The sequence below is a fragment of the Dromaius novaehollandiae genome, chromosome 1 (assembly GCF_036370855.1).
Source record: "Dromaius novaehollandiae isolate bDroNov1 chromosome 1, bDroNov1.hap1, whole genome shotgun sequence".
In the NCBI taxonomy this organism is placed as follows: Eukaryota; Metazoa; Chordata; class Aves; order Casuariiformes; family Dromaiidae; genus Dromaius; species Dromaius novaehollandiae.
Window position 1 is genome coordinate 70,323,450 of NC_088098.1, and position 26,667 is coordinate 70,350,116.

The 26,667-nt window shown below is 37.8% G+C and overlaps 1 protein-coding gene across 12 annotated transcripts in view; it reads left to right on the plus strand.

The window, feature by feature from the left end:
• SOX5 (SRY-box transcription factor 5) overlaps positions 1–26,667 on the plus strand; it is a 651,412-nt gene that overhangs the window by 529,055 nt on the left and 95,690 nt on the right. For 7 of the 12 annotated variants that reach the window (XM_064515931.1, XM_064515936.1, XM_064515914.1 and 4 more), the window contains one exon: positions 18,295–18,418. In XM_064515931.1, coding sequence (XP_064372001.1) covers positions 18,295–18,418 — 124 coding nt within the window. The remainder of the gene's footprint in view (positions 1–18,294; positions 18,419–26,667) is intronic. The other 5 variants (XM_064515922.1, XM_064515950.1, XM_064515964.1 and 2 more) reach the window with 1 other exon arrangement.

The window sequence follows — 26,667 nt, forward strand, 5'->3', positions numbered from 1 at the left end:
TGTGGTTTATTTCTTGAGCTCTGTGACTGTCCTTTTTTGTCTTCTAACCTCCATGATGTCAAAGTGACTGCTGAAAACACTGTCACTGGGCAAATACAAGGTGTTTTCTCTGCAAATAGTTTCTATGGTAGTGTCTAATGACTAGCCAAGAATGGAGATCTGTTATGAAAGACACTATACAAACACTTTGTAGGTGGCCCATGTCCTGAAGAACCTAAATTCCAAAAGGTAGGAGAGGGAGGTATAGGGTAGGAAGCGGTGGATTCAAACTCTCTGAAAGTATCCACCTGAGACTGAGTTGCTGCCAGATTGATCTTCATATTAATTCTCCAGGTTTAGACATGATATTTCAGGCTACGTAAATGAAGGTAGGGGAAAACCAATCATTATTTCCAGTAACTCCCATTCAAACATTATTCTCTACCTTCAGTGATTTCAACACTATTGTCAAACTTATGGTTACGAGAAGGATATGGAAGAGTAAGCTTCAATCTGGGCACATAGGAGGAGAAATTGGGGAAAAAAAGGAATAATGTTAATATTGGTGTCCAACTGAGCAGTGAGTGTGAGAAAAAGAGGAAGACTGCAGGTTATTTTATTAGGTGCTTTTATTTCTGATGAAGTGGGGATTATCCTCTAGAGATGATAAGGATAGCCAAGGAAAAAAAAGGAAGGTTAGCAACTAAGAAAAGACTTCCAGGAAAAATGCTGAGACAAAACTCTTAAGAACCCATTTATATTGTTAAGGAAATCTCTTCAAGAAAAACCTTGAGAGAAGACTTTTTTTAATAAAAACTTAGTTCCTCATCAGATATTTGGCACTCCTTAAAATCTGCTGGAGCCTGACGGACTATTCTGACGTTCTTAATGCACCTGAGAGTAAGTTCCAAAACATGCCTTCCCTTATGCTAGATCTTGCCAAGATCTTTCAGATAAACCTGATTTGAAGTTTCTAGGACAAGGTAGCAAAAAGGAACCATAGAAGAATTTTCAAAATATGATTAGCACCTTTTTCTAAGTCCCATATCACAAAAACATCTTGGCCAAATCACCTCCAATTCAGCTAAAAGTATGTGCTCTGACAACCGACCACCTGTGATAACTTTGAAGGATGAATGACCTCTCGTGAGATGGGGGGGCTAGTCAGAAACTACCTAATCTAGGCATTTATCTGTGCTCTCAACCATGTACTTTGAATACTTGGTTTTATAATAGAAAGCAAATCTTGGTCTTAACTATGGACAGCGTATCTGAGTTCTCGTACATAATACATGTGTGAGAGCAATAAATATGTGCTGGCCTGATGTGGTAGGTAGGGTTTATCGGCTTGTTTAGGAGAAGCATGTTACTTTCCACTTGTGTGTTCTGCATGATGTCTCAAACTAATGGTGGTAAATCCGTTATTCTACCTTAGACTATGAAGTATTGTATATAAACCATATATTTTTTAACAATCGGTTTAAAAATGTTTTGGAGTACTCAAAAAAAATGATTGGTTTGTATTTTTGAGTCCTTTAGCTTATAAAAGTGCTTCATACCATGTATCCAATGAACTTATAAAAAATCACCTAAAACAGCTTTTCTGTAAATAATGTTATGATTGAAGTCTAGTATCTTGAGTTGTTTCAAGGCTGGAAGCAGGTGCTTTGGGTCACATTAGGAAATGGTGAATCTTCAGCTTCTGTGAATAAAGAAATCTTTCATTTCAGTGCTCAGACGTTACAAAATACAGACCCTTGGAACTCCCTCTGGGCTAGGACTGAATATGGATAATACTGCAGCTCAGTCGTATTATGTGAAAAGTTGGGAAGAAAAAGATGCATGTCTGTCAACTGGCTTTAGAGAAAATAAGCTTCTGAGATATCTGAGGTAGAATGCTGTCCCTGTTCACACGGGCGTGTGCATACTGTGCAAGAGAAACTTTCAGAGGTGTGTGATAAATACTGTTTGCATTCTGTTTGAAAATTTCCCTTGGATATCACCGTCTCTTGTATGGCTCAAGCCTGTATGCATGCATATGTGTGTGGACTCTTGTGTGGGGGCATCTGTTTCGTGGGTACTGTGTGTACATATATATATATGTGTAAATATCAGTACATGTGCACATACATACACATTTACATTTTGAAATAAATACCCAAAATGAGATTTATAGATAGATTCCCTCATTTGCTTGTGTGGTGTGTGAGACGTGTGCACACACATCTACTGGAAAAATGTGTGTGTTTAGAGTTCTGTATGGGCACAGAAGACGCGTGTGTGTATACAGGCGCAGACAAACATAAACTCAAATTGTGATACGTTAGAAGCACTTAGATCTGTAGGACTCACCACTGACTTCTATTAGAGTATCAGCATAGGCTTCTTGTAAAAATCATTAACTTTGAGTTATTCTTTCTTTTTTCTGAATATATATTTAAAGTATTTCTGGGCTGAAGTGAGATGTAATCGAGATTTACTCCAGTGATTGACACTGAGGAGAGTTAAGTCCCTGGAAAAATCAAGGTATGCAGCTAAGCTACCCTGTGGGTGTGCCCTACTGGACCTTCCCTAATACTCAGTCATTTCAAGCCATGAAAGATATTGTCAGATCATTCTCTTGAATTGATGCTGTTCCAGGAAAGTGTCAAACTACTGCAGAGGTCTTTAAAAAGGCTTGCAAGGAAAAACTAGGCATTGCATTGCTTCCTGTTTAAAAAAAAAAGATACTGAAATCATTTGATTAACTGAAGATGCTACTTCATGATTATTTAATGACATGGTAGGAGTTTTAAGCTTGTCATTAATACTGTCATTTGTCTGAAAAATGCTTCTGACTGCTGCTTGGCACGGAGGTGACCAAGCGCTGCATTACCATCAGAGCCTGGGTCTGTCCCGCTGTATTGTTAAATTTGTTGCGTCAGGACATTACTGTGCAGCCCTGGAGGACCCTACAAAAGACATTTGCAGACAAGACCTTGAAACAAGCGCAGCCTCAGCGTAATTGTAGCCAAGCAATTCCACAGAAAGAGTTTCTGTGTGTGGAATCCGAATGTCCAGCTGTTCTTAGAAGGATTACTAGGGCTTTAATGGAGAGCACAGATGGAATCAGTACTATTGTCCAGAGTATTCTAGGGCAGAGGCTAAAATGTGAAGGATGATCAGTGGAGAACTGATTGGAAAGGGGAAAAAAAAAGTAAGAAAGAAAGAGGCGAGAAAAAAAATCCCCTTTTTCTGTAAAAAGCAAAGGGATTGATACTGTCCAATGGCGAGGGTGTGGAGGAAATTGTTCCCAAAGCTTCCTTTCATGGTTAGCAGGCATTGTAAAGATGGCACAGGTCATGTGTTGTGTGCAGCTGTTTAGAGGTTCTTACAGAACTGTTAGGGACTTAGCGAGGCCCATTATTCAAGGCACTAAGGCAGTTTTACTGGATATGGACTACTGCAATTGTATAAGCTCTCCATTGTGTGAGTACTAATTTAGAGTGCTACCATAAGCCAGCCATACAATCCATGCTTCCCATGAATGAATGAGTCATCTTGATAAAAAGGCGCAGAGCGCACAGCTCTGACTTTTAGTCTTAAAGGGACCTGATGGGTTTAAAATGGATCGCATTTTAATGAACAAACTCACTGGAAAAATATTTTGGTTTTGTATTGCTAAAATAATCCTTTTCCTTTTAAAGAAAGATATCATACACAAAGACTTTAGATACATTTTCATTTGCCTTACCACATGTTAGACATATTTGTAGTTACTGATTTGTTATGGGATATTAAAGTGTTACTAATATGCTCGTGTAAACATAACAGGTTTCAAGGCCACTTAGTAAGCCAACTTTTTATATCCTAAATCATTCCTTTAGGTGCCAAAGAGCCCCATGATTTTTTTATTCAGAACTATTTGGCTGCAAGAATGCAGCTGTTTTTCATTAATGATGTCCATGCACATACACAAGCAATGTGTTGTTACATAGCACTACTGTCTTTTTACTTTCTTGCCTGCCGAGAATATGAGAACAGTATTAGGATCTCTAATGTAGTTGCGACGTTGGTTAATGAAGTCATTCTCTGTAGAATTCTTATCTGGATGACTTAGGGTCAAATCAGCAAAAAAGGATTTTTTAAGGACTTAGCCTTTGGGAACATCTAAATTGGGGGACCTGAGAGAGCTTCCCGAGCTCACATGCACATCCTGTTCAGCCATAACGTAGCCTGAGCCACTAAGAGCTTTAGTTCGAATTTGTGATCTGAAGCTCTGGAGGCATCTAAACTTACAGAGATAGTGCCTGCTGATTTGATCTGACTGTTTTCTGCGTTCTCCTTCTGTGCATGCTCTAACCGCTGCGGCCTAAACACCGAAATGCTTAGCTCCTGCCTAAGGCTCGTCAGGATCCAGAAGCAAGGCAGAGTGACAGTCACGTCACCTGAAAGGCTCAACCACCAGGCATGGTGCCTGAGGCACAGCGACAGGATCGTAAAATGTAGCTGCTTTCTTTCTACCTTGCAACAGTAAAAGAAGGGGTAGTCCTTGCTTTTTTGTTCAGTAGTCTAGTGAAAGCTTGAGCAGTTGCCCGAGAAATAAGAAGAGCTGGACTTGGACTTTTGTTTCCTTAATGCAATATGCATTGTGTCCCTGACATCCCAGGAGAGAATCCTTAATCCTTAAATCCAAACTGGAGACAAGGTCTCTCTCCAAATATGCTGAAATTGGGCTTTATGCAGAATGAGACACACTGTTCGTGTCAGAAGTGGAGCAAAACAGGAGTAGCATAGCACTATATCCTGCTGCCGATGACATTCGAGCCTGTGTTCTGCTTCATAGATGCCTTTTTTTTTAATTAAAACTTTTTTTTTTTTTTAATTTGGTTATTTTCACCAAGTATCATTGGGGTCATTTTGTATTGACTTCAGCAGAGCAACGACTCAAACCAGAGTTCCTACAGGTCAAATATTGTCCTTAAGAAAATGATTATTATTACAAAGTCCCTTTTATGAGCTGAACACTACTTAAAAGCTAAAGGCATTTACAAAATCAAATATCACTTTATGTTTTTGTCATGTTACTGTTGTTTTCCTTCTTCATCTCTTGTTGGTATCAAACTAAGTTTATTGAGTCAGTTTTGTTTGATAAGTTCCGTTTCACTTGTTCAGCAGCATTGCCAGAGTTGCACTTTTCAGATTCACAGCTCTGAGTGAACATACTTTCAGTGACTGAGAAGACAAAACAAAAACAAAAGGAGAGGAGAAATTATTAAAATATTTATATTTATATTTGCTTAGGTAGAATGCTTCCAGAGCTGACGTTTGGAGCAGAAAATATGTAAGGATTCTGACACTTAGTTAAAAACAAATAAAGAACTTAAATCTGTTCTTATTGATGTGTCAGAACTTTCATTCACTTTATTGTGAATCACGTCTACCACACAAAGCATGTTAAGTATTAGTGCCCAAATTTTAGAAAATGCCCTCTTCCAGTAAACATTTGCGCTATTGTTTGTCTGGCGAGAGTAGTGGGAGTGTTGCATAAATCTGTGCATCTCAGCGAGTGAGTGAAGCCAGTGAGTGACGACTCAGGACTACTCTCTCTTCAGTACTGCTCAGTGGCACCAAGTGCTGTCATGTCTTGTGGCATGAGCAGAGCCAAGTGGTTCATCAGTTCCCACCTTTATACAGGGGCTGTTGCTCTCCCACACCAGCATGACATAAAATTGCTGCTCTGTGTAAGTGAGCCTGAGCAGTAGGCTCCCGATTTTCAGTTGTAGTATGTTAACTAAGCTAGTATGGTTAACCAAACATCCAGCCGCACAGACTGCATTGTGGATGAAAATTTTGTTCTCTGTCGTAAATTGTGCTGAAAGAGATCTCAGGAGTACTTTCTAGCCAACAGTATTTCAGAATAAAAAGTAGTAGGATTAAATCAATTGTTCAAAAAATGCCCTTTTTTATTGCTTAAGAGAAATGGGTGGTGTAAGAACAAAACTTAAAAATGAATTCCGAATGGCCATGGTTTATGCTTAGAAGACAGTAGATAGATAGCGTTATTTTAATATTTTCAGAGCTTTTTGCAGTGCTCCATTATATCCCTCTCTCCCAGACATGTCGCATCTACCTTTTCCTTTGCTATGCAAATGCACAATTAAAAGCATTCAACAAATAGAGATGAATAAGCCAATAAAGTATGCTGGTAGTAATTTATTTTCATTAACTGGGAGTATGTAGAAGTACCCCAAAGAGCAAAGTGTTGCTGGAAAGTTGTAATAGATAAGAATCTACTGACTGCCTTTATGTAGGACAATAGATCTTGTGAATATTCTGCTTCCTCTCCAGGCAGTGAGCTAGTATGGTTAACCAAAATTGTTGAGTAATTGTTCTGTGGTTGAGAACAAAATGCTGAATTAAACTGTTCCCAGCACAATAATTGTGTGATTACAGCATTTATGTTGCTGGCCAAAAGAACAGTCATTAGGTTTGGAAGACTTACCAAAACCGCAGGCACAAAAAAAAAAATGCAAATCACATGTAAATTGTCCTCTAATACCTATAGTGGCTTAGAAATTGAACTAGGAGTATGGTATGTGTATATTTAAAGGCAGGCAAGCCAGAAAAATGATTGTACATTCAAGAACTACTTCAGACCAGGAAGAAAATATCCAAAGATTATTCATTTTCATTATGTTACACTTTTCACCCTCTTGTGAGTTCCTACACTTCATATAGTATAAGTGTATTCTGCTTTGTGAATGCCATTCTATTTTTGCCTGCTGCATACCAATCAGATATTGTCTGTGAGTTGCAAGGTAGGTTGGACTCCCACACCCAGCTAAATTTTGGTCCAAGCCAATTCAAAGAGCTATGTACAAGGGAGGCAGGCAGCAAATGTTTATCCAATTGCCGTAATCCACCAGTAAAATTAAAAATTGATTTATGGTAGGTGCTCTTGTTAGGTAGATAATTCCCTTCTCTATTGCATTGTCCATATCTAGAAATGCCAAAGAAACAAGCACTTATAGCCTTTGCTTTTTTTCCCCCCTCCTGTTGTTTTTCCTCATATTTCTATTATTAAAGGAGGAGGAGGAGGAGGACAAGAAGGAACTGAAAGAGACAGCAAAAAAAAAAAAAAAAATGGTTAGGACAATCAAAACTTTTGTGCCTGAAATTCAATGCAGTAACGAGCTGCAGGATTTGGGTTAGCTACCTGACTGCACACAGAAATCAGATGATCAGATGTCTAAACTCTATCATTTAACCTACAGTTAATTGTGCTTTGAATGCGTTGCTGTCACAAAATTCAGTCCTATTAAAAAAAAAAGTTCCCGAACAAAACTACTTACAAACATATTTGTGTGAGGAGGATTATGGTATCAAGAGAGAAAAAACAGCACCAGAATGTGAATGGAAGGGTTGCTACATATATATTTAAAGAGTCTTTCCTCTGCAACTTGAATCCATTTTACTTTTAAAATCGAACTGTTAATGGTGAAACTAAACTCTATTAAGGAACAATTCCACTGGCAGAGGGGACAGTTACAAACAAGTATGAACAGCTGAAAGATTGAAAAGAGGTCTTTATTGTGCATTTCCCTGGGTGGTAATTAGAGGCTATCCAGCACTAGAAATGTGTTTTCCACAGAGGCTTCCACTAACATTTGGTCTTAGTTTTCCTGGCCATTTGTCCATCATATTTAAGTACAGGGTTTTTTAAGATCATGTAGAAAGGAATAAAACTCGATATAAAATAATAATAATATAAAATGTCATCTTCAGGAAAGAATTATGGTAAGTTGTTGTAGCAGCTAGCGCTCCGAAACTGATGTCACTGCAAATCAGCCATGTATTGAAATGTGTATCTGATTTAATAATATGTTAAAAAATCAAAAAAGGAGGGGGCATTCAGAGGGCTTAATCAGTGGATTTAAGTCTGAGATTTTCTGAGAAGACCCAGTTCTGCCAAAATCTACACTGAATAGGTCCTAGAAAATGTTTCTTTCCCTGTACTGTATTAGCTTGTATACTGTTTTATTAACTACATCCCTCAAGCTTTCCATTTAAAGAAACCAAGAGGAAGTACAGACTTCTAGTGTAGATTTAACTTGTTTTCTATATCCTTTGTGTGTGTGTGTGTGTGTGTGTGTGTAGAGATATGTGTGTTTATATATATATATATATAAAAAAAAATTCTCTTTCTCTAGATGGTATGATTTTAAGTAAATGACTTTGATAAGACTTTCATGTTTGTTTATACCATTGCACTATTCAGCAACTGAATGGGCTTTGAATTTCTGCCCACTGCATGATAACCCCTACTTCTTGCCCACCGCCTACACATTGGAATTGTTGTGTTTGTTTTAATTAATGATAATCCACTTGTCAAAGTAATACTGAGTGCAAAACACATCTTGAAACCTTAGGATTTTGACTGAAAGAATTCCTCTTCCTCCCTCTATAGTAATTTTACCTTAAATCATATTAAGGAAATTAGCACGAAAACCCCTAACCCAAACAATAAATAGTTCTTATGAGGCTGAGTTCTAATACTCTCCTTGCCTTCTGTGTCAACCAATCTGAGTAAGTAAGATTTCTCCATTAAGGGTTATGAAAGTAGAATTATTTCATATTATTTGATCAGATTTAAATATTTTACTATAGTTATGTATAGAATCATTACAAGCAATGTGTCATACATGACTCATAGTGAGTGACAGTAGAAGAGTCGAAATAGAGGACCAGGCTGTGGCAACACTGCAGTGCAAGAGTGTTAGGAAGGAGGCATCAGCACAGGAACAGAGGAAAGCTTTAGAGAGCTATCACTTCCCTTTATTCCCTAAGCCTACCATAGTGGGGAAGAAGGAACACTGGGATGAGAAATGGGCTTGCCATTCAAAACTTCTTTCCACTTAAGCACCACAACCTATCCACTTAGTTCATATTTCATCCTCACTTGCTTTATAGTCCCTCATTTCATTAAGCTATGTTCAAACCATGGGCTGATTACCACTCTTGATCTGGAAATGCCTCAGCGCCGTTAATAAAATAAGGTGTCCCTTAATGAAGGCAGTTCACTATTAAGTGGTTTAGGCCTTAGATATTGTTCTATTTGTGAATTTGGAATTCAACACCAGACTTTACCATTGTGTCAAAAATGCCGTCATAGCACTTGCCTTTGTCTATATATGGTTTTAAATCCGGTGGCTTCCATATTAGCACTGGTCTCGCTGTTTTGGAAGTTAAAAAAATGCTTTTTTGGAACAACAGACAGGAGAAATATTACTGCAACTTATACATCAAAATGATTATTTACTGGGATTTTATTATGCTGATATGGAAAAATCAACAAGAGGTAAAGGGGGAGGAGGAGTAGCTGGTCATAACACAGATGCCTCTGAATAACTTTATATGATGAAAAATACTGGTTAGCCCTGCTTAATTTTACTCTTGCAGTCCATTATTTGATTATTTGAGAGGAATGCACTAAGCAATTCTTTAAATTCTGTAATTTGTGTGAATTTTTGCCCCTGATTCCACAAGAACATACAGCTATATTTAGTCATATGTAAATGAAGGGGCTCACTGTAGTCAGTAGGCTCACACCCCAAAAGCTGCATTACTTCAGTCTACATAGGAGTAAGAACCATAGTTAGAATAAACATGTTTCTTTACTTAAGCTGCATTCCCAGTCTGAAAACAGCATCTTGGACAGGTTTATAGCCAAGCATTTTAGCGAATGTAGGTAGGAAGATTGTTCTGCTTGTGTCCTTTGCGTGAGAACATTGACAGCAATAGTTTTGGTGTCAGGATGTGCCCAAAGGCGCCTCAAAAGGGATGAAGACAAAGCAGGTTGGGGCATTTCTTCTAGCTAGCAGAATTTATTATCTGTCAAAAGGAAGATAGACTTGCTGCCTGTGCTGGGGTGTAGCAGTATCACTAATTTCCTTACCTGGATCCATGGACTTGCAACATCCACAGAAGTTCCTACAAAATTAGTTTTGGATGCTTTCTCTTCCTCTACATCCCACACTAGTGCTGAGCCTTGTTTCCCATTCATGCTTGTCCTCACAGGGTACCCATTGTTTAATAATGTTAAGATGTGTAAAGTCAACCTTGTATACATTAAAATAACTGTGCAAGGACAGGAAAAATCTTCTAGATTCCACACACCTCTTTTGACTGTTAGACCTGTCAGTTCATTTGTAACAGCCTGAAATAAAGAAACAGCCGCCACTGAGCACAGGGTGGGCACAGACTGTGGTATGTACTCCTCCCTGATTACTCTGCAGCAGAAGTTAATATTGGACCTTCTTTCCAGGGCTCTTTTGACAGCAATCTATGATACTGTTGAGCAAATGATTTTGACCTGGTCAAATGTAAGCACTGGATATTCGAAAGAAGTTTCTTTGGAAAGAAAAAGAGCTGGGTTACCATTCACTTGCAAAAACCAGCCACTTCAGTCTCTGAACAGAAAGTGGCATATCGAAGAGAATAAGTATACAAGTGTCTTCTGAAATGCTCGTATGAACAGTGGAAAGGCAAATATACTTTTTTTTGTCTCTGATTCCTTATAGCCTGTTCACAAAAAATATGAAGTTCATTATAATTTGAATAATTGAAACAATATGTAATAGATCAGCTAACCATAGAACAGAGACCACATTTGCAACTCAAGAAATTATCCTACATGCTGTCTTTTAAAACACATCAGGAAATCTCACACCTGTTTTCTTCTCGCTGGCAAATGTTTCACTGAATAGCTTACCGCCAGAGCAATCAGCACGGGTTCAGAGCTCATTGGGCAAAGCATTAAAGAAACATCTGGGTACTGTGTGCTCCATCATATGCTGTGAGGTAGAATCAGTTATTAATGTAAGATCATAGATTTTCCACTTTGAAGGAAGTGACTTTGCACGTCAATTCTTGCTACACAGTTACAGTTACATTTGGGAGCAAGTTGCTGTAAGCCAGCAAATATGCAAAAAGGGGGCAAAATACCATATAACTCAGCAGTTGTGACAGCCATGAGCTTGTGGCATCTCTATAGTCCTGGCTTATCCTTCTGGGAAGGGTACTACAATGTAAACAAGGTGACTAGGTGCTTGGAAGCTAGGGCGTAAGAAACGTAGTATTTGTGAACTTCAAACAGGGTGAAATAAGCCCAAACACTTGTGATCATACCTCAAAGGCCTTTTTTTTTTGTCTCCCTGCTAACTTTTTCCTCTTCATGCAGCAAATTACTCAATCAGCCAAATAATGGATCTTTGTCTTCTATAAAGAAGAAAGAGCAAATTGACTCTTGCTCCTGAGCTGTGACCGCTTTTGATTAGAAAGGGCTCTTCTGAAAGTGCACTTCAGTCTTCCAGTGTACCTATTACCCGAATTATAGTAGCTTGCCCCAAAAGTCCTTTTCTTAACTGAGCGCTCTAGCCACTGGGTTGTTGGATAGCCTGGAGCAGCCATATCTGCCTGAAGTCGAAGGCTTTAGGCTTAAAACAGCTGTATATTGGAATCAGTTCCAGTTTAGGCCCTTTTATTTCAGTAGCCTCCCTACTCTAATTTTTCAGTTGAACCAGTGCCTTTGAATGTCTTTGTGGCAGAATTGCTCTGTAGAGAACTTCCATGCTAAGTGACATGAGCATGAATACTCCTTGTTATGCATCATCCCAAATGGGAGAAAGTCATGTTGCTGCTTTTTCTTCCACTGTATGCTTTCTCTATACCAAATCAAATATAAAAGAAGTGCTCTACAGTTCTGTATTTTAGCTACATCAATGAATAAATAATACTGCTTTTTCCCTCGGAAGTATCCAAGAGATGTTCATTAATGCAAAAGATCCTTTTGGTTTATGTCCTTCCAAGTGCCGCCAAAGGTGTTTGTTTCTCACCGTGTTTATTTTATCCCAGCTCGTCTAGTTCTGTAGTATGAAGTGGAGGAGGGAAGCCTCTGGAAGCAAGTTATTGACATAGAAAAAGCTACTGTTTTCTTATTTGGCAATTTAAGGCACTTCTTTGCACTTTAGTTAAAAAGGCTGAGCATGTGTCCATTTAATAGTATTTAAAGTCCTTTTGATGAGATGAGTTTGAGATGGGTGCTGGGACTGACACCTGGATTTTCTTACAGGACTGAGCAAAGGCAGAAAGTTTCTAGGTGGAGCCTGCTTGCTTTTTTAAAAATGAAAAACTTTTATGTAATTCTTTGAGATTCTTTTCATTTTTCATGGAAGTTCATTTCCTGTGTTTTCTGTGAGCCAGGCTACATACATGTCAGTTATTACATGTTAAGGGTTGCCTCCATGTTCTGGCAAACTAATAATTTTTTCCACACTGTCACTCCAAAAAGGTTCTCCTATGCTAGTGGAATTGAAATAGGAGGGATTTTTTTTCCTGCCTAAATGGCTTATTTCATCTTCTTCAAAGGTTGCCAGTATGAAAGCATATTTTTCTAAGATAAGTAGCACTGCAAGCAAACAATTGTGAAAGGTGAGGTGCTACTATTGAATGAACTGGGGTATTTAGAAAGGATGAATATTAATAAGTACTGGTATACATTGTGTAAGTTTCTGATGCAGCAAAGGAAAGAATAACATTTAGGGTCCAGGTTACCCACTTTTCAAGTAGAGCATAGGAGGAATAAGCCTTCACAAAATCCTTTCTCGGGGATCCACTATACCACTGTTTCTAGCAGAGGCATGAGCTGCCCCTCAGTAGTGAGGGCAAAGTATTAGGTCTCCAGAGCCTGGAGAGCACAGGACAGAATCTGTGTCACTCTAGTGTCTCCCTAGTGGCTTCCCCAGCAGCTCTGCATCTCCTCTCCCTTTATGTTTGCTTCTTAAGTACCCATGGAGCACCCCATAAAGAAGCCACCCCAGACTTCCTAGAAGAGTGATCGTTGCATTACACAGATAAGCAAGTGTCCTTGACATACAGATTTAGGACAGACACTGTAGATTTAGGGAACTGACACAGAGAAAAGAATGAGGAGAACAACATTTTCTTTTCTTATTTTAAACGTCACTGGAAGGGAAAATAGCAGATTGTAGTTATATGAGGACATATATTTTTATTTCTCTTAAGATAGATGTGGGGGGATGTGACAGAGGGGGAAAGAGATGGCCAACGCATATGCTAATTAAAGAATCCACTCCTTCAGCATAGTGTGCAGCACCATGAGCCAAGTGTTTCTGGAGGAGGGGGGCCTAATGCAATTAAATGTTGTTTTTGAAGGACATATTTATGTCATTGTATGATAAATGTGCATTACTTTCGTTTATGTACACTAGAAGAGATGCTTAACTTCTAAACAAGTAGTGGGCAAGACAATGTTCATACAACAGTTTGAAGTTAAAAGACTCATTTAAGCACATCTACTGTTCTAAAAATGTAAAATCTGAACTTCTTTGAGGCAGCTGAGAATAACTCAAATGAAAATAAAAATTAGCCACACTTCTACATGAAGGAACCATGTAAGAGTCCATTTAAATGAAGATTTTCATACAGCTCCTGAAGGGCATCCTCTATACAGCTCAAGAGACTGAAAGAGTGAACTGCTGCTAAGAGTTTTGTCAGTTTGTAAGGAAGAGAGTCTCGTTTTTATCTGCCATTCTTATTCACACTGAGTAATACATTACTCCATGGCTTGTCTCACTGAAAGGGAACGAATTGCTTCTGAAGAACTAGAGGTAGGTGGAAGATCAGTATTCACCCCTCAGTGTAAAGTGTTACATATGGATGCAAAGAAATGTATTAAAATATTTACTTTGGAGAGAGGAGAACTTACTTACACAAAAAGTGTATGCCAATAAACATGTAATGAGCAACTATGAAAATGACATTGCTCTAAGTATATAAGGATAAAATACATAAAGCTAACATCAGCTGCCTATGTTAGGGGCCTAGATTTGTTGAAAGTATGGGTTTATACCACTTGGGAAATATTATGAGCCTGCTGGATTAAGCAAGAGTCATGTCAGGGGAAAAATTGAAAACTTCTAATTAAACACTGTGTCAATATGCATGTGCAAAAAGGGACAAAATAAGGTTGTACATGCTATCCTGATTCTGGCATTTCCTAAACCTTGAATGCTTACCTTTGCAACCTTAAATGTTTCCATAAACTGTTTCATATTTGTAGCTATTTATATGGTTACTCAAAGTGCACATGACATTTTGCAGAAAATAGAGTAGAACTGTAATTCTTAAGTGTTTGCAATCTAAATTTATATAAGTTACAGCAGGAGCTAGTAACAAACAGTAGGGGTAACTGGTAAAAAACATAGTGCTCACTGCTTAGGTAGCAGTGGTAACCATAGTATGTTCCTAAATGTAGATTGGAAACCAAAATTTAGGCACAAGTACTACAATTATAATGAAGCTAGCAATGCTGGGAATTTAGCTGTGGCCACATTAAATGCACTTTTTTGCATGATTTTATTTGTTATGGCCATGTCGTAAAGGAAGTGTACGGATTTGTGAAGATGCTGGCCTGGGCTTCAACAACTGGAATCAGTTTCAAGTTTTATAACAAATTTTTTTTGATAAGGATAAGTCATTTAAGGCCAAATTTTCAAAGTCACTGAACCAAATAAAGATACAGAGGGGCACGTCCCCAAAATGAAAATCTTTGTTGGACTTGGGTTGCCTCAGTTTCCCCCTTGGACAGTAGATATAATATTTAGTACCTTTCGCTGTGCTCATGTTATCTAATTCATTGGTACATTCTTTAGATCTAGTCCCCTTCTTTGTGTATTTTCAGTGGCAAATTTGAAGGGTCCCAGATTTTGGCTTGGGCTCCAGGTGCAACTGTGTTGCAGTGTCCACTGCTGCTGAAATACAATGCCATTACAGAAGATGTCTTACTGTCCTCATTATGAATTAGAGAACCATTACTTTCTTGGCCTGTTTGAACTCTTGTTTAATCCCTTTCCTTAGGGGGATTATTTCTAATAAACTAAATATCAAGCGATATATTTTTACTTCCTGCATTGCAGCACGGACTTCCCTTTTCCCCCAAATTATTTGTCAGAAGTGTGTGAACAAAAGTATTAATTCCATGACTAGTGAATTGATTATATATAATATTATGGCGCTCATATCGTTGTGTTCATTTCTTTGTTATTTTATATATGTCATAGCCCTTTTTCATGTGCATAATGTGTCTCTACAGTTTGTCATGTAGTACAATAGTACTTCTGGTTAATCTGATATGAAGTAATGGCATTCAAATTAAAAGACAGATCAGGGAACTGTGTGATCAGTTGCCATTGTAACAATAATACAGATAGTGACAATAGTAGGCCTTTGGAAGATTGAGTTGGTATCATCCACACTAATGCAATAAAGCAGATAAGAAGTTACAAGAAATTACACAAAATGATAGCGCATTAAATTCAATGGGATTTTTGTTGTTTTTTTTGTCAGGATGTAAAATACAATCTTTACCTTTAGGAACTTAAAACTGAGAGTATGCAGTCATGTAGAGAGACTGACAGGTGAAGATTCGTGACAACTGTATTTATTTTTACGTTGTTACATATGTATTTGGATTTTATTTACTTATGTCCAGTAGCAGAACAAACTGAAAGGCCTGAAAGTAGCTCTGATTTGGAGTCTATTACATTCAAATTATAAATGTGGTATCAAGAAAACTTTGGAAAGAATGTAAACTATGTAACAAAAAACATTTGAGAGAGATGCAAGTAACATAATATTAGCATTAAAAAAGAAGAAAAAAGGAAAATACCCTTTGTGTAAAACTCCAAAAGGGGGCCTGAATTCTGTAGCACTTGAAACAGTTGTATGCTAGCAATTCTAGGTAATAATAATAAACATAACAAAAATTAAAATGTAGTAGTTAAATGAGCTATAAAAATGAAGAGTCCATCATTTGTATTGCATTGTGTCAGGTAATCTGATTAAAATGTGATAATATTTGCACTTATTTGTATTTGGGAGAAAATGAAGTGTAGCTGAGTGGTACTACATATATTCCAAGCTGGAATGAAAATCACATTGTTTTGACTGCGTTATTTCTGTATCCATGCAAACCATCCTCATCACTCTATAGTTCTTACCTCCTTAACACGACAGGGGTTGTGTCGTTTGCAATCAGTGGGTCCAAAGGCCCCTTGGAGAGGGAAGGAGGAACAGTGATTTGAAAAAAGAAAATGTAACAGTCAGATTTAAGAAGAAAGGGCATTTTCCTGATAAATGTTTTCCTAAATGGGAATTTTTCAGTGCTGTGTTTTGCTCGTGTATTTGGCAGTCACTTGGAATCAAGTGCAGACTTGTGCTACATTGTGGGCTTGGCAATGACAATTTGTGTGTGTGTGGTGCTTTAGTTATATTAGCCCTGGAGGCAGAGTTAACACTTGCAGTGGGACAAGAGTATTTGCAGTCATCAGAGAACTTTGCAGTCAGCTTCAATAACATCACTCCATTTTTTTCACTTTTTTTAACATTTTTTTTGGCAGCAAAGCTCTTAGTAGAACCATCTGTCTTTCTATTAGTGTTTTTGAGTCCTGTTTTGAAGCTTCTTTGCTTGGCAAAGTCACTTTCATCCTTGGAAACCATTTAAAAAAAAGTTCTGTGGCTTTTTGCCGAAGAAGAGTACTATGCAAAAATTCCACACGGCTGTTCATTTTTGTCTGAAAAGAATATAGTTACTTTGTCTTTGTCTTTAAAAAAAAACAAAACAATAAAAACATGAGGAAAAGGCAAACAGTGGACAATTTCAGGGTGACTGAGTGGGGACAGAGAAGAAATCACATTTTATGTGTTTTTTTTTCTCCTGCAATTCAGTTAAACCACATATGCCTTAACAGGATCACAATAGAAAGGAGAATACTGAAGTAACAAAAAAATGGATCAAGTTAGTTCAGTGAGTGGAGCTACATCTACTCTAGCTTCAGTCCTGATCTTTATCTCCCACTGCAAGATTTTCCATCAACAGCGCTCTTGAACTCCATCCTTACAAATTGTTTCAGACTCTAAAGGTGCGGTCAGCAGATGCATAGGTGTTGACAGGTCCTGGCATAAATTAAGAGGTTACATTCCCAAATTCCATATCACTCTTCTGCCCCTGAACAGTGTTGGGTGAACTGAGACATCTCCTGGATCTTCAGGAAATTAGCTTAGAACAAAATTAAGTTAAAATGCTGTGCTCTGAAAGGAGCTGACACATGTTCTCTTTTGCCAACTTTGCTATGCAGGCAACAACAAGGGGAGTAACATCTTCTTATGCCTCTGGCTAAAAAAGCTAGTCTAGCAACACCCTGATTCCCAGTGTTTCTTAAGGCTACAGACCACAAACCAAATTTTAATCTGTGATAATGTATCTATACCTCTAATGCCTTAGCTTTACAGTGCCGTTACAAATCTTGATGACCTCTCTTAAAAAATGAGTCATTCTCCCTTTACTGACTGATCTCCTAAGAAACACAGTTTTACTTGTTAGTACAGATTTTTTTTTAGTTATGACCAGCCATTTAACAGTTTAAGCTAGCAAACGATTCGTTTCTCTTCTGTATGAAATACAAAGATGATGTCCATTTGTAGTAATTAAAAACTCTGACAAAACTTAGTAAAAGCAATAGTATTAGCTGTAGTGCCATGGCCAACTTCCAGTTTAGATGACTAATTTCTGCATGTCTTAAGTCCCCTGCAGTATTCACTTACAATATAATATTTTCCATTTCCTGACTTATGCTGCTGTGTACAGTTGCTGTGCGAAGTTGAACAGCTAGCACTTTAGACATAGCTGTATTTTATTTGTGGACAAAGTGCCTCAGCTTTATTTTTTACCATCTCAGAAACTTCATCTTTTCACATGTATGGATATGTGCATGTGTATGGGCAGCAAGATAGTATGGGCTGTGCATATGCTGTACAATACATATGCACATATTCTTACTTCTGTGTGTGCGTGGATCTTTGGGTATGTGTTTGGGCTTAGTCAGGGTGGAAGTTACTACTTGAGATTGAGATCTAGCAATATTGTTACACAGTACCATAAAACAGGAAAAAAAAACCCACCCTGCAATCAAAGAGAACTGAGGCATTATGGACTGGAGGCGGGGGCGGGGGGGAACTAATTAATTGGGATATAGGTATGCGTTAGTGGAGTCTTTTGATTTATTTTGGATTAATGTAATTCATATGAAGTGCTATGATAATTAAGATGAGGCTGAATAGTTGATGCTACTGGAACACCCCGTTATGGAGGAGCATATTCAGACCTGACCTCTCAGATTAGAAGCAAGAGAAAGCATGTAAGCAGACATTTTCCCCAGAAAAAATTCCACGTTTGATTTTCCCTCTCCTGTTCAGCAGGTCCAGGGTCAGCTGCCTCCATTAATGATTCCCGTATTCCCTCCAGACCAACGAACCCTAGCAGCAGCTGCTCAGCAAGGATTCCTTCTTCCTCCTGGTTTCAGCTACAAAGCGGGATGCAGTAAGTCCTGTAGATTTTTTTAGCTGGAAGTGGATATAGGGCAGAATTTCATGCCAGTGTGTATAAAAATATCACCTCGTTTAGCCCAGTGGACAAGATTGGTAACTTGCATAGATGACATTAAAATATAGAATTAGTCAGGATCATATGAGAAAAAGTTCTTGGAGAGACAAAGAAGTATATGTATCAATGTAACAGAGAAACATGTCAGATGACAAGTAGATTTCTGCACCTTCTTTCCAATAGGTCTTTCTGACAAGTGAACACACATCATGACCACACATACATACACTCATCTGAAGAGAAGCTATTTGAAACTTCCCAATGAATTTCAACACTGTTATAAGAAAATATGTTTTTTTCCTGAAGCAGCCTGCTTACTGTTTGTGAACTCAGGGTCTATTCCAGTCTCTTTCTTCACACACAACTCACATTAATCTCAACGGGGGTTCTACACAGAGATCAAAGATAGCATATGCCTTTCAGTTTGATGGACTAACACAAACCATGAGTGTATTTATGTGAGCCTAAGACTAAAAAATGTAGCACTGACTTTTTTAATCTTTGAAAGATTTGTATTGTTCTCTACGCTCTCCAGATTTTTTGGAAATTTTATTTAAGCCTTCTACAGGATCTCATATTCCTGTCAACAAGATGCCAATAAATACAAGTTAAAGATTAATCAAGGAACTTCATTTCAGTGAATAGATTTAGCTCCAGCATGAATTTCATAGACTTGGTTTCATTTTTGCTTATCTAATTCTTCTGACAGGAGTTTCCTACTGAGTTAGCTAGGACTTGCTTGTTCTACCATTATGTCTCTAGTATGTCTGTTTAGCTTTATTATGTCCATGTCAGTGTATCCATCTGTATCATTGACTAACTCATGAATTCATCCATTGTTTTGAGTTATTCAGTGCTTGCTTCTGCAGCAGTTTTATAAAATTAGAATGTAAAAAGATTTCTTTAGTTAAACTGGCTTAGCCCACAATTTCAGATTTCTTCTGGTTTCTGTAACATTGTAGATACAGTACTAGAGTGAGAACTTCAGTTCCTTTGGCCACTAATCCCTTTTCCTAATATTTTACAGACAGGGACCACTACTGAAAATTACTGTTCAAAACACTTCACCTCACTCAGCAGCTGCAGTGCCAGAGCATAGGCTCATTCAGTTCTTCCAGTGATTTCACACTCATTCTTTCTCAGATGGGAGAAGTAGTGATTCACATTACAGAATGTTTAACTGAAAGCCACATTGAATATGAATGCTACCATAACTGTAGGCCTGGAAAAGGTCAGGAAAGCACCCTATTAGACACAGAGGTTGTTTTTTTCATCTTTTTACTGCAAGTACATTAAATCTAAGGCAGTCCTATAGTACCTCACATGCATGAAGTACACATGACATCACATATTTTCGTAACCTTGAAAATGAAAAAGAAAAAAAGAGGAAAGTTGCTGCTGCTGCTACTCCTGGCAGTAAGGCTTGGAATTAACAGCATGCCAAGGTCTAGGACTGAGCAGAAGCCAGTGGAAAAAGACATCTCTGTGTTTGGTGATTCCCTGGCATGTTTGACTGAATTTGACTGAGAAGCTGAGGGAAAGTGATAAGTAGTCCAAAGGATTTTTTCTCTTCACTCACAGTTTAGTGTAAACAAAAGCATATATGAGTTTAGCTACACCTAGAAAGCTTGTAGCAGTGAAAAAGGTAGCTGCCTTAAAACTATGACTTACTCACATCAAGTAATGTTTCTGACAGGCCATTAAAACAGATTTCTCCCACTTTCCTGCCTGCCCTTCTGTTTTTCAGGCCTCTTGGCAAAGACATGGTAGATTGTAAAACAAAGAGGTTTGCATAAAATTTTCTAAAGCACCTGAATGTTTTCGGGGACTAAATCCCCATTTGAAAAGTGACAAGAACACTAAGAGCTAAGTCTCAAAGATATTTAGCGAATGTTTATACTCTGAACTCTAGGGCAGTCCCCTATGTTAGCTTGAACAGAGCTAAAATGGGTACCAATGTAGCACTGCAACAGAGACCTCACAGCAGATTAATTTACTCAGCTTCTCAGCATGTTAAATGCCTAACTCTCAGAGAGTTCACTTTTTGGAAGCAAGCCAATGGACTTATGAAGATCCCACCACCTGCATCTTTAGCTGATTACAATTGTATGTTTTAAATTTGGTTTATGTGCCTTGTGAAAATGGAACCTCACTTTCTGCATCTTTCAGATCCTTTTGGAAAATCTGCCCTTTTTCCTAGACTGATGGATTTTCAGAATTATTTGGTATGGCTGATCCATAGACTTCCCTAGTGATAATTCTATTATTTACTGGCATTAAGAACCTGCACATAGAAACAATAAAAATCTCCATGGGACAATTCAGTTCCAGTCACAAATAACTAAGAAGCACACAATGGAAATTTTCATATACTATTTCTCAATAAAAGGGGGATTTGAAAATCTGGAGGGAGAAAGAAAGGGGAGTTGTCATGGCAAATAACCTATGTTTTCATAACTAATTAATGATGTTGAGTACCTTGATTATGGACACCCAGCTGGAGACACCTTCAGAGGGCCCTAGTATTTATACTGTTTTGTTCCCTACCCCTTTAAAAATCAGATCTCCAAAAAAACGCTTCAAATTAAGAAGCATGCCATCCAAGGCACTCCAGATGTACTGTCACTTGTGCTATTGGTAACACCTCATGGCTGGATTACCTGCCGCCTTCTGCCTGCAGGCCAAGTAGTTGAAGAGATAACTGCCTCCAGTTGCTTCTCACTGTGCCTCTAACTTCTGACATATTGGCTGAGCTTCTTGGTTGAGCATTCCCTCCCCTGTTTCTGTCCAAAATGGGATAGCAGAGACCTTCTGTTTAAACTGTTTAAGCTAAGCTGGCTCATTTTAATGGAAACATGTTGGGGAGTGATTAAACAAGCAGCTTGGTCACAGTGGTAAGCTGTGGCAGGGGGCTGTGAGTGGAGATGGTGGCCTCCTCAGCCAGCACAGCTGCAGCTGGAAGAGAATGTGTGATCAAGCCTTGAGGTCAGTGAAAGAGAAAAAAGGATGAATACCTAGTTATACTGCTATTTTTGTTTCATTCAGCTTCGATAGTGAAAATGAACTAAATTATCTAATGCTTTCTGGTTCAACTGTCCATCTCAGAGCAAGAGAGGTCAGATGTCTTGTCTCCCATCGATATCAGGGAGTGTATGTGGTAGGATTCCTCAGCTAATACTTCCCAATGGAATAGTGATTTATCCAGAGAAAGATTGTGGAAGGGAGGAGTACTATTTTCTCTACACATACTTTCTCATTTGAAGATTTAACTGAAGATAGCACAAGAATAGTCATCACAAGTCATGGCAGTGGCCCATGTAGATGCCTCTCATAGCAGATAGCTAAAGAAGAATAGAAGAACACGGCAGAAGTATACTGATACTTTGCCCCTATATGCTTTGCCAGATTGCAGTGTTCAGGGGCTCAGAAACTTTCTGACCTAGCGGGGGCATCTTGGTGTAAGAGCAGCTCTTATCCCTCATTGAAAAGAGAGGATTGCCTACTTCAATTCCTATCTGATCAGAAATAATCTAGAAGGCTGAAATGGTAATGAAAATACAACAATATCAATCTCTAATATGTGCACAGCAGATTATTCACTTACACTTCGCAAAATATTTTGCGAAATTGCATAGATACAGAAAGTACACGGGTAAATATTTTCCTCGTGGTTAGATGGCAGATCATGGTCTCTGACTTCCAGTTCGGTGTAGTGGATTTCCTTTTCTTTCCTTTTTTCCATAGCAGATCTTGTTTGGGAGTGGCTTGGGTTTTCATTTTGTTTTGTTTTGTTTTTTTTTAAACAGATGGTTTGCATTACATAAGGGACAATTTACACAAGTTGACACTTCCCCTTTTTTTCCCTACGGCATATTGTGTAGTGGTAAAGTTGGCAGAGAGAAAGGGAGGAACTTCTATTAGGATTACATTTCTATTTGAAAAAAAAGACTCTTGATCCATGGTTCCAGTTGATTTTTGACTTCCATACCTAGGTATAATCGTACGGTTGCGTAAAATATTTAATATTATTATTTACAATGAAAACATTTTTTCCATATTAGAAAAATGAGTTGGCAGTATGTAATGTGACTATATTGCCCGTGATTAGCAAGAAAAATACTGGTTTGCTAGATATCTGGCTATCTATTCATGTGTGCTATTTGGGATTTAAATATTCTAATTTTTGTGCAAGTCATTTCTTTATAAAGAGGTGATGTTTCAAGGCAAGGTGATAACTAAGTTAGTGACCAATAGCATGTGCAGTTGTTAAGAATTAACCCCAGTATCCTCAATATATTAACCAATTGGGCTTTACCAACAGGTGATCTCCCTTCATTTTGAGTGATGCTGAGACCAAACAGAGCCAGATTACTGTATTTCCCAAATTGTAGCAGAACTTCTACTCTTAGACCATGCAGAGTGGCTCATGTCATTTAACCCTTCTAATTTTTGTGAGCCAACATTCCTTAACCCTATCATTTGCTACTACTGCTATTACTAACTGAGCACCACTTGTGGTACTTGTGGGATAATTTTTTTTTTTACCAGGGTTATATACATGACTCCCAGCATTTTAGCAGTGGCAAGTGAAACATTGGCTCTACTGAGGTTTGAGGAACTGTTGCTATTGACCTCATTGAAGTCAGATTTTACACCAGATGATACAGATCTTCTAGGGTCACTCGTAGAAATAATTAGAATTTATTTAGAGCTAACTAATGTTTGCAAAGTGCTTTTAAAGCATAAAAACAGTGTAAGTGATTGAAGAGAAGTAGTTTTGTGTTGTGCTCTCTAAAAGCTGCATAGTTCCACCTCAGAGAGGCTGCTCTTCTGTCGTAGGTAGTGTGATCTTTTTATGAATGCACGTATGTGTAGATTTAATGTGGGACATTAAGGTAAGATTGTCCCCTATATAACTTGTGAAAACAGAGGGGCCTGCTTCTGGAGAGCTATTTACAGAAAACACAGAAGGGGGTAAGCTAAGAGTAAAGGTAAATTGAATGTTCTTTAATAAATACAAGCAGAATGCTCCAAGATAAAGTGCTTCCCCGTACTTCTTCTGAGGCTATACATTTCCAGTCCTGTTTACAATTAGCCTTCCCCTAAAAAACACAGAATAGCCCAAACTTTGTAAAGAAAATAGATCCTCCCCATTAGTGATGCTAACTAACAGTTCTTTAGGAAAACTGCATGCCATTGCTTCTTTAAACATTTGGTGATCTCTTTAAAAAGGATATAAAATGTTTGTTAGCCACTCACGGCAAAGTGGTATTTTATATCAGCGTCGACATTTATCAGTATGGTTGAAGCTGTTGAATTCCGATAGTTTCTTGTTTGGAGGATGAAGAGCAACACATTTTGTTTTCTAAACTGAGATGGGCAAGAAATGGAATTATATGGGAATTTTTAGGATTTGATGTCTTTTTCCAGGAAACAATAGTTACTAATATTGTATTTCAAAATGTTCTGGAAGTGGGATTTGTTCCAAATATATTTTCTAAGTTATTCAAAAATTCTCAGGAAAGCTCCTACTTCTAGGTAGCCTTTTATTTGCTGATACCTATGTTATTTTTATGGAATTATGCCAAATTTTAGAAACAAGAACTGTTTTTCTTTGCCCATTCTTCCTCTCCCCTGTGGATAATTTGTTGTAACAAATCATATTGTGTTCCCAGTCAGATGTCATCAACATGGGGTTTTCGGAAAGCACTTTAATCACTATTTCAACCATATCCAATTAAGGGGAAAAAAATGTGAATATACAATAGGTACATTGTATGTTTCTTGCATATCAGCTCGTTGCTGCTGGAAATGTTCTAAGTAAAATCAGGCATAGAAAGTTATTGATGAAATATCTAATTACCTTTTAAAATTGGTAAAAATATGTAAGGTGAACAAACCAAGCCTAATAAAATTAAAATATGCTGAATTTACTGTTCATCTATTTTCTGAACAACATTTCCTATGTCCAGTAAAAATGAAACTCTCACTTAATTGGTTCCTCATACAGTACAATAAAATTAATGTTTAGGAGTTAAATACCATAAACTTCCTCAGGGAAATTTGCTGATGTATCTCTGTTTTTTAGTTAGTCACATGTTTCATTGTTTAATGGAGTATCATGTGGACTGTTTTATAATCTTTCCTGTATGCAGTATCCATGTGTCTGGTTTCTAAAGTGACTGAGTGCTAATTTTTGATTTAACTGTGTCAGCTGTATCAGCTGACACACAGGTCGTTGACAATCACCGAATCACAAGAAAAAATATTGACATTGGTATGCTTTTATCAGAATGACAAAAATAGGAACCATTTGTTGTGAGGACCACATACTGTAGCTTCTTTATAAAGATGCTAGTCATCTTTTGAGCTACTGTTTATGCCTTGGAAAAAAATGAGCATATGACTAAACTCTCATGTTCCCCCCCAGGATAAGAAAAGAATAATAGCATTGTAGATAGAAATAGCAAGAATGAGGGAGTTTTGGTAACAACTTTGCCTTTTAGCATACATGACAATGTGTCACTTCTATAATGCTGCAAATGCAGAAAAAAGCATCGAGATCATAAAAAATAACAACACAACTGAAGGCTAGTTTCAGCTGAAAGTACCCAAAAATCTAGCCCCCCAATCTATGCATTGCCTCTCACAATGATGCTAATAAAGACAAAATAGATAGAAAAAATAACGGTCCTGTGAGAACAGGCTGATATTTTCAGTTCAGTTTCTAGGCAGTAATAGATGTCTGATGTTACAGCCCTATTATTCATAGTTGGGCAACCAAATAAAAGTCCTGATTTTTAAATTCATGAGCATGTACAAACCTCTGTGGAAATACATTGGTTTTCCTTGGTTCTCAGTGCTTTTGAAAAAGAGTCATTTATTCAACAGATATAAAAGAAGATTTGAGCACGCCGGTAATTATAGGACCATAGGATTTTTCTGATTGGAAGGGACCTAAGAAGATCTCCAGTCCAAACTCTTGCTCAAAGCAGGGTTGTCTGTGAGATAAGACCAGGTTACTCAGAACTTTACCCAGTCAGGTGTTGGAAACCTCCAAGGACAGAGACTGCACAACCTCTATTGACATCCTCTTCCAGTGTCTGACTGTCCTCAGGGGGAGAAGGTTTTTCCTTTTGTCCAGTCTGATCCTTTCTTATTTCATTTTATGTCCATTATCTCTTGTCCCCTCACCTCATACTACTAAGAATAGCCTGGATCCATCTTCTTGATGACCTCCTCACAGGAATCGGCAGGCTGCTCTTAGGTCCCTCCAAAGCCATCTCTTTTGCAGGCTGAATTGTTTGTATGAAATCCAAAATAAACAAATGCCTTGTAGGTAGAAGTCAGTCAATGCTATCTGGAACCATCCTCAAAGACCGTCAGGAAACCAGTTTGGATTCCTTTTTGGAAGCCGCTAATGGTATCTTCTTCATTCTCTTTTCCTTCATCTTTCTAAACCCCCAATGCCTAAGGATGGAAGTTAGGGAACAGCTCCCATATCTTCCCAACCTCCTGTTATTCATGTTACATGTCTATCACCACCACACCAGAAAACTGAAAATGAAATGGTGATGAGGATGAGAATGAATGAATGCTGAGAAGAGATGCTGTGGCTTACCTGTCAATTACCCATCAGCTATGATTATTCATTATAAATATACTTAAGTAATAAATTGAGTGTAAAATTATTATAGCTTTTTCTAGAGCTTGTCAAAAATGGGGGGAAGATAATGTAGAATTCCTTTTCATTCATCAGAATCTACTGAGAGGAAATATTTATTCCTGTATGTTTCATGAAATTTTGATTAGCATTCTGGTTTGGGAAATTACTATTTAAGAATCTGTTTTTGTTTCATACTCACTACTTTCTTTACACTATTTTCTTTTTTTTCCTCCTTCCATGACCTCCAACTTTTTTCATTTTTTTCCCTGAAAGAGAAGTAGGAGGGAAAAAATAAGTTAAAAAATGTTGGGAAAGAAAAAACCCTACTTCTCCTCTTCTGGTTTCATTTTTTTTAAAGAAGAAAATTTCAGGAAAAGAGAGTTCTATTGTTTCATATAATCAGGTTCAACCTAAAAATCTTGTCAAAACATTAGCATGTAACTTGATTTATATAGCAGATAAGACAATTGTGCCTGCTCTGAAGAGCTTGCAGCCTGTCAGGAGACAAGACAAGGCACTA